Source organism: Podarcis vaucheri, assembly GCF_965113315.1.
Source record: "Podarcis vaucheri genome assembly, chromosome: 15".
Lineage (NCBI taxonomy): Eukaryota > Metazoa > Chordata > Lepidosauria > Squamata > Lacertidae > Podarcis > Podarcis vaucheri.
The window spans coordinates 568,150-585,329 of record NC_138753.1 but is presented as its reverse complement, the minus strand read 5'-3'; the positions used below and the strand labels follow the sequence as shown (position 1 = coordinate 585,329).

The window sequence follows — 17,180 nt, the reverse complement described above, 5'->3', positions numbered from 1 at the left end:
CTCTGGAGAGCGTCAGGTTCCCCCTCCGTGCCTTACAGCTAGCCAGCCTTCTTCCTCCCTCCTCGGTTGTGAGCACACCTTGTGAGCCTGGGCTGCTGTCAGCTTTGAGGACAAGAGGTGCCTGATGGAACTGGGACTCCAGCCTTCTGCTTCCTGTCTCCCTCTGAGGCAGCCTGGTGGGACGGCCACCCCCAGGTGGTGGTTATGGGGAGAGGAGGCCTGATGGGGCTGGTCAGCTGCCGGAGAGCCGACGGAGAGAGCTTTACTTCCCAGCCCTCTTGACTGCTGGAGCAGCTGCCCTCATTCTGTTGCATGCGGGGGGGGGGTAGATGCCCCATGTGCAAGCAGACCACAGTCCACTTGTGCAGCGACTTGGTCAGATCCCCAGCCCCCGCAATTCACCTCTCTTCCCACCCCCAGGAGTCACCCCCAGCAGCAGCAGCAGGACCAGGACTCCGGCTTCCATCAACGCGACTCCCGCAAACATCAACCTGGCAGGTGAGTCCCCTCTACCGCTGCCTCCCCTGCTTTTCCCGCCTGCTCTTGGCGTCTTTGCTCACGGGCTCTACCTCACTTCTGCCCCGCAGACCTGACCCGAGCGGTGAACGCCCTGCCACAGAACATGACCTCGCAGATGTTCAGCGCCATCGCGGCCGTGACGGGCCAGGGGCAGAACCCCAACGCCACCCCTGCGCAGTGGGCCTCCAGCCAGTACGGCTACGGAGGCAGCGGCGGCGGGAGCAGCGCTTACCACGTAGGTGAACGCAGGAAGAGGGGGGCCGGGTGGGGCAGAGGGCGGGGACTGGGGGGCACCGGGTGGGCTGCTCTAGACTCGTTCTTCTGGTTTTTGGGGCAGCACCTCCCAGCCAGCGCTCAGGCTCCGGTTAAGGTAAGAATCATAGAGTTGGAAGGGTCCCCAGTGGTCAGTAGTCCAACCCGCCTCCCCGGCCTGCTCTTGATTGTTCACACATCCTCCTTCCTTTGGGAAGGACAGTGGCTCAGCAGTACAGCATCTGCCTTCCGTCTGGGTTGGGAGACAACCCCTGCCACTCAGTGTAGGCAGCACTGAGCTAGATGGACCCAAGGTCTGACTTGCTTCCTAGCTGGGCATCTTCTTTTCTCAAAGTGTGGGTATCGCAGCGTCGCCTGCATGCGGTTCCACCGTTTTTCTTCACGTTGCGTTTTCTTCCACTAAGCAGAGTAGATGAAAGGGAAATCGGCCGCGGGCAAGTGAGTAGCCCCCACTCTAAAGGAATGTGCTGGGGGGGGGAGCATGGGGAAGGCAGGCTGGGCGCTGGCAAGGGGGAGAGGACGTGAAGGACACAGCTAAGCTGCCAGCGAGAAAAGGCTTAGCGGAGGAAGAATTTGCTGAGCCGACAAGCCGGCCGGCAGCGCTTGGCCGGCTGAGCTTGCTAATCGCCCGGCAGGCAGAGGCTGTGAGCGGAAGGGGCTCTGGTCCTCCCACTGACCTGGAATTAAGGGCACCTTCCTCCGCTCTCAATCCTGCCACCTCACAAACACTTGGCAGTGCCCTGCGGAGCGCAGTCGGGAGAGGGGGCTGCGTCTGGGGCAGAGGGCTGGGGGAAAGACTTCCTGCCTGAAACTCCCCTGGAGAGATGCTGCCAGTCTGTGTAGACAGGGCTGAGCTAGATGGAGGCAACAGTCTGATTTGGTATAAGGCAGCCTCCTCTTACATCGGCCTTTAAGGCAGAACCATGAGGACCAGGATCTTGTTACATTTTTAGGGAAAGAGCAGCAGCAGCAGCAGCTCAGGAGCAGAGCACCTGCTTCCCGTGCAGAAGGTCCCTGGCTCAGTCTATTTTTACTCAGCGTTAACTGCTTTTCATTCTGAATTTTCAATGGTTGAAATGCACACTGGGACCTGCCAGTAAAGGGTGGGTTATAATGATGATGAGGGGCTGGGCATGCCCCCCAACTTGAAGCCTTGCGGAGCTGCTGACTCGGCAGAAGGCAGCCTCCTTTGACCTCCCGTCTCCTGATGGCACACGGACTGGCTGGACGCAGAGGAACGGTGTGGGGAGCCCCCAACAGAAAAAGATGAGTGGGAGGAGAGGGAACAGGCTGGGAAGAGGAGGTTGAAATGGAAGGGGTAACAGTGGGCAGAAAGGATATTTGACAGAGAGCAGTCCAGACTCAGAGACAGAAGAAGCCGCCAGTGGCCTCCCTCTCCCCCATGGCCTCCCCGAACCAGAAGAGGCATGAAGAGGGAGAAGCAGAGGCAGGTGCATTGGCATAGTCTCAGATTACTTGTGAGGGACCTGGTGGGGGAGGGAGGTTTAGGCAGATGTGGGAAAGCAGGGACCTCTTCCTCAGTCCCCACAACTGCCTCATAGGGGCAAGACCTACTGGAACCAGTTGCTGTGCTCACTAGGCCTGGCCTCCTGAGTCAACTTTGCTTCCTTGAATAAAGAGTTGACATCACTGACGCTGTGTGATTGATTGTTCACCTGCTCCTGACAGCTGGCCGCCTGCTCCCATGACGGTGGCTCCACAGGCTCCTTTTTGATGCTCCTACTCAGCCCTTTTTCGTCATTGGCTAATCTGTACTTTAATCTCTTTGTCTCTCTCTCTCTTGCTCCAGGTCTTCACGACTCCTGCCCAGCAGCCGGTGGCCACCCCACTTCTGACCCCCAGCTACTCCTACACGACCCCCAGCCAGCCCATCACCACCCCCCAGTACCACCAGCTCCAGGCCAGCACCACGCCCCAGTCCACCCAGTCTCAGCCCCAGTCCCAGCCGTCCTCCAGCTCAGCGCAGAGGCAGCAACCCAAGTGAGTGCTGCAAAAAGGCTCCTTGTTTTATTATTTACTTTAATGACCTTTTCCTCCAAGGAGCTCAAGGCGATGTACATGCTTCTCATTGAATCCTCACGGCAGCCCTGGGAGAGGTAGGCTAGGCTAAGACCCAGTGAGCTTCATGGTCCTAGTCCAGTGCTCTGACCACTGTGCCACACTGGTTCATAATGGAGAAGTGGGGAGGTTGGAGAGGGAAGGGGGAGAGGAAGAAACCACGGAGGGAGAAAATTGGGGTGGGGTGCGACAAGGAGGAAAGGGCAGCACAGTTCAGTCAATTGATCAGTTGGGTTAAAAATATTCTTGATCTTTGGGGAGATTTGTGGAACACCTGGAGAGGGAAGGCTGGATTAAAACAAGCACTTTTTCAAAACCAAAAATTAAAAACAAAGAGACTCTCCCCCCCCCCTATGTTTTGTTTGCACTTCAGTCTCTCTCACAGACTCCTCCAAGGCAGCGCTCACCTGCTGCAGCATCTCCAGGTAGGGCTGAGGAGGGACCCTTTGACATAGCTCTGGTGTATGTCTCTAAGCCGTAGTCCTGCACCAGGAGCTCCAGAAACACAGCGCTCTCTGGATCAGCCCAGCGTTCAAAACGCCCATTGTTCTAGGCGCATTTTGCGACAGGGAATTCGTGCGAGTAGTTTCTGAGCTCTGAGGAGCAGTACTGTGCCTAAGATTTCAGGTTAAAACTGCAGCCTGGAAGGAAAGGAGGAAATTTTTCTGCCTCCCCACTTCCATCTACTCTCTGAAGACTGGAGAAGAAGCCCTCTTAAGGGATGGGCATTGGAAGGACTAGGCCGTGTGAAAAATGAGCATAACAGTTTAGCATTCTTTGCATTATTGTTGTTTAAAAAAGTGCGCCTAGACATTCTGTTGTTGCTCCCGTAACTTTGGTTTAAGGTGCCCTTTAGCCTCCAGCTTTCCTCTCTCCTTTTCTAGCACTGGATTGGCCTTGACCTTCTTCCTTTCTCCCCCCCCTGCCCAGGTCCAGCAGCCACACGGCCATCGACTGGGGCAAGATGGCGGAGCAGTGGCTGCAGGAGAAGGAGGCCGAGCGGAGGAAGCAGAAGCAGCGGCTGACCCCCCGCCCCTCACCCAGCCCCATGATCGAGAGCACGCCCATGTCGGTCGCCGGAGACGCCACCCCGCTGCTAGATGAGATGGACCGGTAGTCCCTCTCCCCTCGCTGCCGCCGGAAACCCCATCCCTCTCTCCCTCCTGCCGGCTGGCCACCTCTCTCGGAGTCTTTGTTTCCTTTGCCCTGGACACTCGAGGCATGTGCCAGGGACGCTGGGCAGCGCCCTCCTTGTGGGTTGGAGAGGAGAGGCCCTTGTGTATATACTGGCAGCGGAGGCAGCCTTTCTGCTGGGTGGGGCGCCAGTCCTGACCCGGCCCTCCCGCTGCTCTTCTGCGCTTTGCTCTCACAGCCGGCGTCGGCCGGTCCTCCCGCCAGCGATGTTCTCTTTTTCCGAAACCGCCCCTTGGAGTGCTGGCCAGATCCGGCTGCGTGGAGGAATAAAACCTTTGGGATTGGGGGGGGGGCGGGCAAAGGGTTCCAGGAGAGGGGCTCTGCCAGTGACTGGGTCAGGGTTTGCTCTCTCAGTCTCTCTCTCTCTGTGTGTGTCTGTCTGTCTTTCTCTCCCTCCTTCTTCGCTCGTTGCCTGTATTTGTATGTATGAAAAGGGCTTTGCTTTTGCCCACCCCCTGGCATGCCAGGGCGAGGGGGGGGGGGCGCTCCGTGGCTGGAAGAGAATCCAGCCTCCCTTGCCCATCAGCTGGCTTTTCCTTGGCACACCCTCTCCGGGACAATATTTATTCAGTTGTGTTACTTTTCAAAAAAAAGGAGACTGCAGAGTTGAACCTGGGGCGACCGCGGCTTTTGTTTGGGAGCTGCGAAGTACCGGGAGAGTGAGAGTTTTGCGGCAGCCTGAATGCCAAGTAGTGCTCCCCCCCTTTACCCACCCCACTGCCCCCCCTCCGCTCATTCCCAACAGCACCGAGGAATAAATAGTGTTTCTACTGAACCTTTGTGGAGGTTTTCTCTCTCCTTGCTTGCCAGCCAAAGAGGGCAGAGACTGAGTCTGACTGGACTCCCTTGCACAAAACCCAGGGCCAAAGCGGGGGCAGTGGGGAGGTTGTGTGTGAGGGGCGGGAGGGAATCTCTGGGGTAGGAGGAACTGGCTTGTGGGGGGGGGGGACTCTGGAGATGCAGGGATTTAAGTGCCTTCCTTTTCTGCCCAGTCTCCTGTGGGTGGGGGGCTGGGGACAGCTCACAAAGCCCCCGCAACTGTGCCAGCTCTGCCTCAATTCCTGAGTGGCGGATCAGGGCCAGGCCATGTCTGCCATCTCTCTCCTTCCTCCCCAACCCTTTCCCGTCCCCATGAACCTTGGGCCTGGTCTCTGGAGCTGTTCTGTGCAGCGGGGTGGGGGCACACTCCTCTTGCCTTGTGCTCTGGAGCCCCCACCAGGTGGAGTCCCTTTGTGGCTTGTCCTCTCCACAATGAAATCCTTGCTCTTTGGGGTGGCTGTCTGGCTGCTCCTGGGAAGCCAGGAGGAGTCTTGGCCTCTAAGCACCATCTCTGCCAGAAGCTGTTTGCTCTCCTTTTCACTCTCATATTCTGGCTGACCTCCCCCACCCCACCCCGGTTTTCTCGCTGTGATTTTCACAGCACTGGATGTTGCCACAATTCCCCCCCACCCTGCCCAGCATCCCTAGAATTGCTGCTTTCCATTTTGTTTCTTAAAAGGAACTTTCCCAAGCAATGACTAAAAAGCCCGCTGTCCCACCTCTGCCAGCTGCTCCCCATTCGTCTCTTTGGACGGGGCTGCTCTGGCATCCCTGGCCACTTGGTCTGCCTTGAAGCTGCCCGATTCTGCTCCATCCCTGCATTTTGGGTGTGAGCCTGGAGCAGTTCTGCTGTTCCTGCAGGATCCCTGTTGCCTCATTTGAGGCAGGAAAGGGCACTCGCATCCTTTCAGAAACAGGACAGGCATCTCTGAGGACGCCACCCCGTCTTAACTCCTGCAGTCTAAACATAAGCCTGTTTGGGCACGAGAGCGGTGAAGCCGCTGCTTTGAATTTGGAGAGGCTGCAGGGTACTCGTTCACAGAATCGTCAGGTTGGAAGGGAGCCCCCTCTGCAATACAAGGATCACCGCTAAAGGTCAGGAGCCCTGGTGCTGCTGGAGTCCAATCGGCCCCAGCCAGCAAGGGATGATGGGAGTTGGAGTCCGTAGGCCTCTGCATGACCCCATGCTTTAAACGTCCTCCCAGGGATCTGGAATCTACTTCTCTGGGAGCTTGTTGCAACGACCACCGTCTTGTGACCGGGGGTTGATTTGTGAGGGTCTTTCCTGTGGAGAAGGGGCTGTGTCCCAGAGAAAGATTGTGGGGGTGGTAGAGCCCATTCTGTCTTGCCCAGTGCTTCAGGTCAAAACAAGACTTGAGATGCGATGCAATCTTCCAAGTATCTAAATGACTGTTGTGGAAGATGGAGCCAGCTTGCTTTGGTGATTATTAAATTTGTTGACCACTATCTTGCCCAGGGCAACCCAAAGCAACTTAAAAACAAACAAAAAACCCACAACGGTACACTAAAACGGGTGTGTGTGTGGAAATACATTTTAAACCCTCTACTCAAAGGCCCCGTTCTAGTGTTGCCACTCTCCAGACTTCTTGTGGAGGAGGGTCCCTGGTGACAATCACAGCAGGTCGGTTGATATCCGGAGAGGCAGTCCTTGAGGTATAATATTAAAAATAATTTTTTATTTATACCCCGCCCATCTGGCTGAGTTTCTTCAGCCACTCTGGGCGGCTTCCAATCAAGTGTTGAAAACAACACAGCATTAAATATTAAAAACTTCCCTAAACAGGGCTGCCTTCAGATGTCTTTTAAAGAGAAGATAGCTGCTTATTTCCTTCACATCTGATGGGAGGGAGTTCCACAGGGCAGGTGCCACCACCGAGAAGGCCCTCTGCCTGGTTCCCTGTAACCTCACTTCTCGCAGTGAGGGAACCGCCAGAAGGCCCTCGGAGCTGGACCTCAGTGTCTGGGCTGAACGATGGGGGTGGTCCTGAGCCATTTAAGGCTTTATAGGTCAAAACCAGCGTTTTGAATCGGGGCCCAGAAACTAATGGGCAACCAGTGCAGTCAGGCCAGGATCAGTGGTACGTATATGCAATGCCGAATATGGGGTTCTCAAAAGAGGCTGTGGTCATTATTACAATTTATTACCCTCCTTTCACCCAGAGATCCCAGGGTATTAACAGTTCAAAACAACTTGCAATCTCAGAAATAAGGCAGGACCTTAAAAAAAAAAAAAGTATGCCTCTCAAGTGTCAAAAGCCAGGTTGTAGACTGCAGCCAGCAAAGCTGTAGTCCCAAACATACCAGCTGGGGCAGATGGGAGGTGTTGTCTGGCAACATCTGTATGGCACCAGGTTGTTGGAAGCTACCAAGCGGCTGCTTCCCATCTATTTTTGTACTACAACTCCCATCAATCCCAAACATGCAAGTCAAACAGGCTTTCTGCTGCTCTGGAGGGCAGGACCCAAACTGATGGACTCACATGACAGGGAGGGAGATTCTGACTGCACTGGGAAGAACTTTCTGGAGGGAAGAGCTGTTCCCCAGTGGAGAGGACTCCCCGGGAAGGCAGTGGGCGCCCCTTCAATGGAAGTTTCTAAGCAGAGGTTGGCCGGCTATCCATCGCGGATTCTTGAGCTGGATCCCTTCACTGCAGACGGTTGGACTGGATGGCTCTCTGCCCACTCTGCACTCCTATGAAATGCTTTCACAGCATCACAGGTGTGGCTTTGAGAGCTCAGGAAATGTCTAGCAGCAGGCAGCAGCAGCAGCATCTGGCCATGTCCTGCTTAATTCCTTCACTCTGCATTCATTTGGGGAGAGGGGGTGTTTGTTCTCTTGTTAACTGGCCGGCAGTACGTCCCAACCTACTAGCAGTCTTAAATGGTGCCTGGGTACTGACCATTTTCGAGCACCATGGCTCTGATCCTTGCTAGCGATGCCTTGAAAAGGGTTTGGGGGGTGAGTACCTGGTTGTGCCCTGGAGGAGGATGGCAGGGGAAGGAGTTCAGAACAGCTACCTTTGTCCCTCTGAGAAGGTTCAACCTCCTGGCCACGGTGTCCTGCCTCCCCAAATGGGAGAACCACCCTCTGCTCACCCTAGTTTTAATACCCATGGTTTAAACTGCGGAACTCCCTCCCACAGGAAGCAGCGACGGCCACCAACCTGGGTGGCTTTAGAAGTTTTATTAGACCATTCCCTGGAGGAGAGGACGATCGGTGGCTCCAACAAGGATCGCTTTACTCTGCCTCCACAAATGGAGCCAGGGATGCTTCTGGATCCCAGTTGCTGAAAGCCACAGGAGGGGAGAGTTGCTCTTGTGGGCATCTGGGTAGCCGCTGGGGGAACAGGAGGCTGAGCTAGATGGGCCTGATCCAGCCGATTCTTACTGTGTTCTCTGTGTGAGCTGACAGGTTCACCCTTTGCCTACGGCAGGAGCCGTATCTGGTAACAGCTGTTTGACAATGGAACAGTCACCTTAGAGAGGTGGTGGAATCCCCTTCCTTGGAGGTTTTTAAGCTGAGGTTGGATGGTCATCTGCAGTGGATGCTTTACTTGAGATTCCTGCATTGCAGGGGGTTGGACTAGATGACCCTGGGGTTCCCTTCCAACTCTACAATATTACATTGGCTCCCAGTACGTTTCCGAGCACAATTCAAAGTGTTGGTGCTGACCTTTAAAGCCCTAAACGGCCTCGGCCCAGTATACCTGAAGGAGCATCTCCACCCCCATTGTTCAGCCCAGACACTGAGGTCCAGCTCCGAGGGCCTTCTGGCGGTTCCCTCGCTGCGAGAAGCCAAGTTACAGGGAACCAGGGAGAGGGCCTTCTCGGTAGTGGCGCCCGCCCTGTGGAACGCCCTCCCACCAGATGTCAAAGAGAACAACAACTACCAGACTTTTAGAAGACATCTGAAGGCAGATCTGTTTAGAGAAGCTTTTGATGTTTGATGCATTACGGTATTTTAATAGTTTGTTGGAAGCTACCCAGAGTGGCTGGGAAAGCCCAGCCAGATGGGCGGGGTATAAATAATAAATTATTTATTATTATTATTATTATTATTATTATTATTGACATGTAATAGGGAGCCTCTGGACTGCAGTGGATCTCAACTGGAAGTATTTGCCTCCCTGCTCAGAGTGGCTCTTCAGAGGTGGTTGAGAAACCCAGCAAGGTGGGAGAGTGAAGACCAGATAAGCAGGGTGGTGGGGAAAGATGGGGAAAGGCTCAGGCCCATCAGGAAGGGCCCTGGCTTGGTGGTGGGGCCAGACCCCGGGGGTAAGCCCTGCCTGAAAGCCTGGAAGGCTTCTGCCAGTCAGGGATGATGGGAGTTGTAGTCCAACAACATCTGGGGACCCACAGGTGGAAAACCGCTGGTTTAGACAATGCTGGGGTGAATGGACCAATGACCTGACTCCATGTATGGCAATTTCTTGGATTCCCAATCAAATCACCCCTTTATTCAGACCATGAGGACTGGGGACTTCATTTTGGGCGGGGAGTGCCACAGCTCTGTAGCAGAGTGTCTGCTTTGCATGCAGAAGGTCCCAGGCTCTGCCCCTGATGAATAATAATAATAATAATAATAATAATAATAATAAATTTTATTTATATCCCGCCCTCCCCAGCCGAAGCCGGGCTCAGGGCGGCTAACAACACTAAAATAGTGCAACATTATAAAAACATCATAAGAATTAATTAAAATCAGAATTGATGGCAACCATAAACTAAAGTATTGTAAGGATTGCCAAAGGAGGGAGTCAGGCTGTGCCTTGGCCAAATGCCTGGTGGAACAGCTCTGTCTTGCAGGCCCTGCGGAAAGATGTCAAGTCCTGCAGGGCCCTTGTCTCTTGTGACAGAGCGTTCCACCAGGTTGGAGCCGCAGCCGAAAAAGCCCTGGCTCTAGTTGAGAGTTGATGCCATCTGCAGTTAAGGACAGAGCCCTGCCTGAAACCCTGGAGATTCATTGCTGCCAGCAGACAACACTGAGCTGCCAAGGAGGCTTTGGGTGCGAATCCTGACAACTCTAGGGTTCTGAAATTCTAGATGGAACAAATTTGACTTGCTGGAAGACAGCGTCCTTTGCAACCAGACAAATCTTTGGCCGCAGGTCCCTAGGGAAAGAAGGAAGGCCTGGAAGCAGAGAAACTGTAAATCAAAGGTGTAAAAATGCTGGAAATTTGAGAGCATGGGCTTTAAAGGCTGCTCCTGTTGGCAGAATCTCTTTCCTTTCTTGGCTGGGAGCAGCAACCTTGATTTCCCCTTTGTGTCCAGAACACCAGTGGCCTTTCATGAAGAAGCCAGAGAATGCGAGGAGTGCTCAGCAGGCAGACCATTCCTACCCAGAGCCTCTCAAGGAAGGGATACCAATTGGCCTCCACCTGTGAGCAGTCAACATCTGGGGAGGCAGACCCCCTCCTGAAGTGTGGGGAAATGAGCCAAAGGTGCATATCCTTTGGTGGGCCCTTCCAACTCTTCGATTCTAAGGGTCCCACCACATCCTGAATGCACTTGGTACTTGGTGCAGGATTCTGCAGCCCGAGAACCATACCTGGGTCACAACACCAAAAAAACATGTTCTGGTCCTTTAGATTTAGCTAAGGAGAACACAAAGGATGAGATTCACAAGCTCCTTTATTTTTCATCATAACATCATAGAATAGGAAGGGACTGTCTGCATTGCAATCCCTTGATGCTAAAGAACTCCCAAGTCGAAACAAAATTTTAAAAAATTCCAGTAGCACCTTAGAGACCAACTAAGTTTGTTATTGGTATGAGCCTTCGTGTGCATGCACACTTCAAATACATGAAGGCTCATGCCAATAACAAACTTAGTTGGTCTCTAAGGTGCTACTGGAAGGACTTTTTTTTTTAATTTTGTTTTGATTGTGGCAGACCAACACGGCTACCTACCTGTAACTAGAACTCCCAAGTGTTCAGGATCAAGCTGTTTCTCTCTACCTGAGGACTGTCTGTCTGTCCTGGAGGAAACAAGCATTTCTGATCACTTACTCTTTTTATTTTTCAACAAACTGCAGCAGCGTCAGGGTTAGGGAGCCTTGGTCCAAAACACCTGGGGAGCGACATCAGGTTAGCACCAACTGGGCTTGAGCCCTGAGGCCTTCTGCCTGCAGAGCAGCTGCTCTGCCCCCCTGTGCCCCCTTGGCAGAGCTATTGGGGTTTGGGGAGGTGGTCCTGTGTCCTGTTTTGCTTCTGCCGCCTGGCAGACGAAATCCCGCAAAATGCAAGCAAACGGGTGCCAGTTTGCATGACTTGGCAGGATTTCATTCTCAAGTGCATGTATAGACTTCCTGGGGTGGGACACTTGGTGCCAGTGGACTCTGGCAGGCAAGCACATTTTGGCTGGGCAGGGTGGGTGCCAGGCACCCTCAGCTCCTCCAGACCCCCCCCCCGATGTTTCCCTGCCCTCCCCTGGAGGGGAGCACACAAGTAAAGTCAGGGTCTTTGGGCTCGATCTGATTCTGCCTGTTTATTATGCAGCCTGGACTGCGGAGATCTTGCCCCCCAAGTCTGGGTGGGGCAAATGCTGGGACCGTCCATCTCTCTCCCTGAGACGACGCCTCCTCCCTTTCCTCTTCCTCGGAGGAGGCTGGACAGTGGGGGGCCTGGGGGTGGCCTTGGGCAGGGCAGTTGGCTCTCTGCCCCCTGGTTCGGCCAATCCCGCAGGGTCGTCGCCAAGGATGGCATTGAACAGATCTTCCTCCCCTAAGTCAGGACGCCCCACGGGGTCTTGGAAGTCCACCTTGGCCGGCTCTTGCTCCACCAGCTGCTTTGGGAAGGCGGCGGGGTCCTCTCTCGCCGGATGAGGAACGGTCGCAGCCTTTGCCTCTGCCTTCTTCTTCAAGCCTTTCCCCCTTCTGCCTTTTCTTCCTTTGCCCTTGCCCTTCTGCTGCTTCCTGGGGGTGTCGCTGGGCCTTGCCTGGGGGGCAGGAGTGGTCCCAGCAGCTGCCACAACAGCCGGGTCCGGCTTGCGGGGAAGAGGAGATGAACCCGCCGACAGATGGAAGGAGGTGGTGGTGGTGGTGGAAGACTTTGCCGGGGGCGGCTGACGGGTTGCCAGCCCGTCTATGAGCACCCCGCCGTATTCGTACAGCACCGGATCTTGCGCCACGGCAACTGCCACGGTTGTGTAGTTCTTGCACCTGCAAAAATTGAGCAGACACAGATAACCAGGAGTTGCAGGGATTCCCTGAGCACACAGGGGAAACTTCACAGGCTGGGGGCATCACTTTGGTTCGTTTCAAAGTAGGGATGCTGAGGACTAGAAACCTGAGTGCTTTTTAAAGCAGGGCTGGGGAATCCTGTGGTCTTCCAGGTGTTGCTGGACTTCAGGTCCTGTTAACCCCAGGGAGGGTGATGGGAGGTGAAGCCCAACAAATTTCCCCACCTCTGCTTTAAAATGAAAGAGGTCAAGTTTCTAGTCCTTGTGCTACCATTGCTTCAGAAGTCAGATGATTAGCTGGGGAGACGAGGTGTGTGTTTTAAGGCCTGGCAGTGCTTCTGGCACCCATAGCCACACACCTGTGACTGCCACCAGCAGAATAAATTACATGCATGGAAAGAAAATGTGCATTCCCCCCCCCCCCCATATTTGCATATAGCACATGTTTGCAGAATCTGGATTATTCTGGAGCAGGTTCCTTTGGTTTCATTTTAAGGCCAAGTCCAGCCAGCCCTGGTTGCAGGCTCCCTTCTTGATAATTGATTTGAATAAAGTCTGATCCTCCCAGGTGAGTTTAGCAAAAGTGCTTTTGTAACTGTAGAGCATAGAAAAGATAAAGCCCACTAAAACCAAACTGCAGCTTTTCAAGCAATGATATAAAAATCACGTTAAAGAATTTAAAACGTGCAAGCTCGTTGAAAACTGCGATTCTACCAGCGGAAAAGCTTCTTGAGCTTCTGTTGCTCAAGTTTGAAGAGGAGGCTGCTGGGGGCAGAGAAGGAACTAAGAGCCGCTTACCAGACGTAGAGATAAGGCTCCACACATTGCTCTTTGTAGGCAAACTCAAAGCAAGGCACTTGGATGACGTTGAAGAAGGCCTGGCCCACCACGCGGGAGGCTGTGTCGTTCACGGCTCGCAGGCATGCCTTTAACCTATAAAAGGATGGTGGAGGGGTTTCCATTTCACTTATTCTGCATAGAATAAACATCTAGCTTTTCCATTTGAAAAATCCCAAGGGGGTTCCCAAAACACATCCTTTTAATTTTTGTATTTTATTTTTTAAAAAAACCCACACCAACCTTGTGTTGTGCATTGCAGAGGGTTGGACTGGATGACCCCTGGGTTCCCTTCCACCTCTACACTTCTGTGCAGTTGGGAATTGAACCTGGGCCCTTCTGCATGCAAAGCTGGTGCTCAAACCCTGGCAACCCCCTGACATCTTGGTCTTGGGTTCTTTGAGGTTTTCTATGCTATAACACACAATAGCTGCACAGATTTCACTCGCCTTATCTGGGCTGGCCTTGAAGATCTGGGAGTTTGGAAGAAATATATGGAGGGGGAGGCAGGGTTGAAGAGGGGCTCCTCCTCCTCCCTTTTGGAAACTGCAGGACCGGCTCAGTTGGTTAGAGTGTGGTGCTGGTAACCTGCTAAGGTTGTGGGTTTGATCCCCGTATGAAACAGTTGCCTATTGTTGCATGGCACTACCATCACTACCAGGACGCGGGAGGCGCTGTGGGTTAAACCACTGAGCCTCTTGGGCTTGCCGATCAGAAGGTCGGCAGTTCGAATCCCCGTGACAGGGTGAACTCCCGTTGCTCAGTCCCTGCTCCTGCCAACCTAGCAGTTCGAAAGTGCGTCAAAGTGCAAGTAGATAAATAGGTACCGCTCCGGCGGGAAGGTAAAGGGCGTTTCCGTGTGCTGCTCTGGATCGCCAGAAGTGGCTTAGTCATGCTGGCCACATGACCCAGAAGCTGTACGCCGACTCCCTTGGCCAGTAAAGCGAGATGAGCGCCCCAACCCCAGAGTTGGCCACAACTGGACCTAATGGTCAGGGGTCCCTTTATCTTTACCATCACTGCCATTCTGTGGTTCTGTGTTTTGGGGGCCCTGCAGAAACTTCCTCCCAAACCCCGCCCCTCCCTTCCGCTCACCTGTTATCGCAGTCACAGTGGCTGATGGTGTGCCATCGGAAATTGCGGTACCCGTACTTGTAGGTGAAAGGGTGGATGACGTGCTGGCAGTGGTCATGTTCCCGGCAGCACCTGTCCGTCTCCTGGTGAGCTCCTGAAAGAGGGCGGGAGGGATTGGAGGGCGGCAGGTAAAATTAAGAAGACCAGCCTAGGTATGGCTTTAGAAACACTGGCTCCACAAGCTCATCCCGTGTGTCCCCTGCCCTACCCCGAAAAAGCATCCTTCAGAATAGCAGCATGCATGACCCACTGAGGTAGAGGGCGACACAGTAAAATTCGCAACAGGAACAATAATAGAATTGGAAGGGACCACCAGGGTCATCTAGTGCCCAGTGTGGAGATCAAACCCACAACCCTGAGCTTAGGAGTCCCATGCTCTGCTGACTGAGCTATTCCTGCTGTTGACTGCATGTCTATTCAAAATCCACTTTAACTACTTAGTTTGGTTAATTCAACAAAACTGATGAAAGTCTGAGAGCTGCTTTCACCTCCAGCGCTTCTTGCTGCCCCCTGGCATCTTAGCACCCCCCAGGTAATCCCACACTCCTCCTAGGGGGCACTGCCACCCTCCCTGGTCCAAGCCAAGCAGCTGCCCTCAAGGGGCTTTAGGCTCCTCCTCCGGTCAGCCCCCCCCCATCATCATCACATAGCTGTGGTCACAGGAGGACACAGAATGGCCCTGGTCCTGGATGCTTTAGCTGAGATTTCTGCACTGCAGGGGGTTGGACTGGATGACCCTCAGGTCCCTTCCAACTCTGCAATTCTATGATTCTATGACACATTTCTAAGAGGAGAAGAAAAAGATGTTCATTGATGACTCCAAGCTCTCTCTCTCTCTCTCTCTCTCTCTCTCTCTCTCTCTCTCTTCATTTTTCATTTTCATTCATTACATCTCAAATTCTTAACATTTACTATATATTCTCCCTCCCCTCCAAGACTTCCTCCAACTTGTGTTTCTGGTTTGCTTATATTTTCACCCACTTTGCTATCTCTTAACAGAAAAGGTTATTAATAACATAACTTCAAACCTAAAAACCTTAAAACATAAAAAGAAAATTAAATACATCATCTTATTTCCGAATAGGATTCATCACAAGAAATAGGAAAAGTTGACAGCTATGCTCCTAGCTCGGACTTTCCCTAGAGACCTTAGATTCTAAGATCAATCATCATCATCAATAATAATAATAATAATAATAATAATAATAATAATAATTACTATTATTAACATTATTGCAATTTACTACCTACCCTGCATCCTAAGGTCCCAGAGTGGGGTGCAACTATTTATTTAGTCATTTGATTTCATTTCATTTCACAGAATTGTAGAGTTGGAAGGGACTCGAAGGGCCATCTAGTCCAGCCCCCTGAAATACAGGAATTCTCCGCTAAAGCATCTCTGACAGATGCTTAAAAACCTTCAGGGAAGGAGAGTCCACTCTTGCTGTCGGAAAGTTCCCCCTGACGTTTAGTTGGAATTTCCTTTCTTTTTGCAACTTGAAGCCATGGGTGCGAGTTCAAGGGGGAGTAACATGGTTCTCCACCCCGCTCATTGACTCCTGACAACAACCCTTTGAGGTGGGTCAGGCTGGCAGAGGCAGTGTCTGCTCCACGGACCCCCGATGGGCTCCATGGCGGAGTGGGGGATTTGAACCCTGGTCTCCCAGGTCCTAGCCCGACCCTCTAAGCACTACGCCACACTGCCTCTCTCAAACATTGTGCTGCTCCATCCTTCCAGTCTTCCAGTGAAGAAACCCCAACTAAAGAATTATGGCAAAAAAATTTGATGGACTATGCAGAACTGGCAAAACTGACATATAAGCTACGGGACAAGGATAACTGTGACTTTAAAGATGAATGGGAACCCTTTACAAAGTATTTGAAGACGCAACAAAGTAAACTGGATTCCTTGGCTGGTTTAGAATAAGCATTCACAAACCTTTTATTGATAACAATCAGCTAAATAGTTTGAGGATCTATACAACTGCGTAACATGCAGAAAACAGCATTTTTAGAGAAACCAAAAGACTGGAACTGAGGGAAGTCGGGGGGTGGGCGGGTTCTGTGGGGGGAGGGAGGAAAAATGGGGGGGGAATAAGGATGATATGTTTCTGGATAATATGTTTTGTTTTAATTTTGAATAAAAAAGTTATTTAAAAAACAAACAAACATTGCGCCGTTCCATGTCTCCGGAGGGCGCCAAGTTGGCGAAGCAAGAGGCTCCTGGCTGGAGAAGGCCCCCCCCCCTTCCTCCGTCCCCTCCCGCCCCGCGCCTTCTCCATCTCCCGTTAGTTACCCAGTTCTTCGTAGCTCTCCGCGATGTTGCCGGCTCCGCACCAGAGTGTCCCCGGGTAGGTGAAGCCGCGCTTGGTCCGGCGCCGGGAGGAAGCCTCTCTGCCGTCCGCGCCGTCGAGGCAGGCCGCCTTGGCTTCTTCCATCCCGGGGAAGTCGGGCTCCTCCTCCTCCTGCGCCCCTGCGGAACAGCGGCTCAGGAAGGCGGCCACCTCCCGGGGCTCCGCGGAGACGCTGCAGCCGCTCAGGCCGGCGCGTCGTCGGGGCGCCCAAGTGGCGCTCAGGAGCTCCTTGCCGTCGGACGCCTCCAAGCGGAGCACGCCGGCCGCCAGCGGGCTGCGGAGGACGCAGAGGGCCGCCGGGGGCCGGGCCGGGTCGGACCCAGCCCCCGCCAGGAGCAGCAACAGCAACAGCGGCAGCGACGTGCCAGGCATCGCGGCGGGAGCCACCGAAGGAGCGGGCGGCGGTGGCGGCTCGCTTTCAGCACCAGGGCGCAGAGACAGCGCCCGGCGTGCCCGGCGCCTTTTAAGCCCCGCCGTGCGGTGGCCTGATCCGCGGAGAGGGGAGGGGCCGGAGCCCTCCCTCCCTCCCTCCCTCTCCCCCGCTCCAAATCTCGACGGTCTCCCAGCTCTAGGAAGCAGAAAGCGCAGGCTTTTCTTAGTCCGGGGTGGCGGACGTAGTTCTTCACTTGACAGCTGCGCTGGATGGCTCAGCAGGTGCGTCTGGGCACCATCGAGGAATCGTGGGGGGTTCGAGGCGGAAGAGACCGCAAAGGTCCAGTCCAATCGCCGGCAATTCAAGGAAGCACAGCCAAATGATCCTTGAATCATAGC

At 53.6% G+C, this 17,180-nt stretch overlaps 2 protein-coding genes across 2 annotated transcripts in view; one reads left to right on the top strand and one right to left on the bottom strand.

Moving 5' to 3' along the window:
- SUPT6H (SPT6 homolog, histone chaperone and transcription elongation factor) overlaps positions 1-4,840 on the top strand; it is a 41,517-nt gene extending 36,677 nt beyond the window's left edge. Inside the window, exons 34-37 of the mRNA XM_082201650.1 lie at positions 421-498; positions 588-754; positions 2,603-2,793; positions 3,802-4,840. Coding sequence (XP_082057776.1) covers positions 421-498; positions 588-754; positions 2,603-2,793; positions 3,802-3,988 — 623 coding nt within the window. The 3' untranslated portion in view covers positions 3,989-4,840. The remainder of the gene's footprint in view (positions 1-420; positions 499-587; positions 755-2,602; positions 2,794-3,801) is intronic.
- Positions 4,841-11,374: 6,534 nt separating this feature from the next.
- Positions 11,375-16,817, bottom strand: PROCA1 (protein interacting with cyclin A1). Its single transcript, XM_082201868.1, has 4 exons — positions 16,352-16,817; positions 14,017-14,149; positions 12,883-13,017; positions 11,375-12,064 (listed from the first exon to the last, which is right to left on the bottom strand). The coding sequence occupies exons 1-4, from the start codon at positions 16,779-16,781 to the stop codon at positions 11,395-11,397; spliced, it is 1,368 nt and encodes a 455-aa protein (XP_082057994.1). The 5' UTR covers positions 16,782-16,817; the 3' UTR covers positions 11,375-11,394.
- Positions 16,818-17,180: the final 363 nt, after the last annotated feature.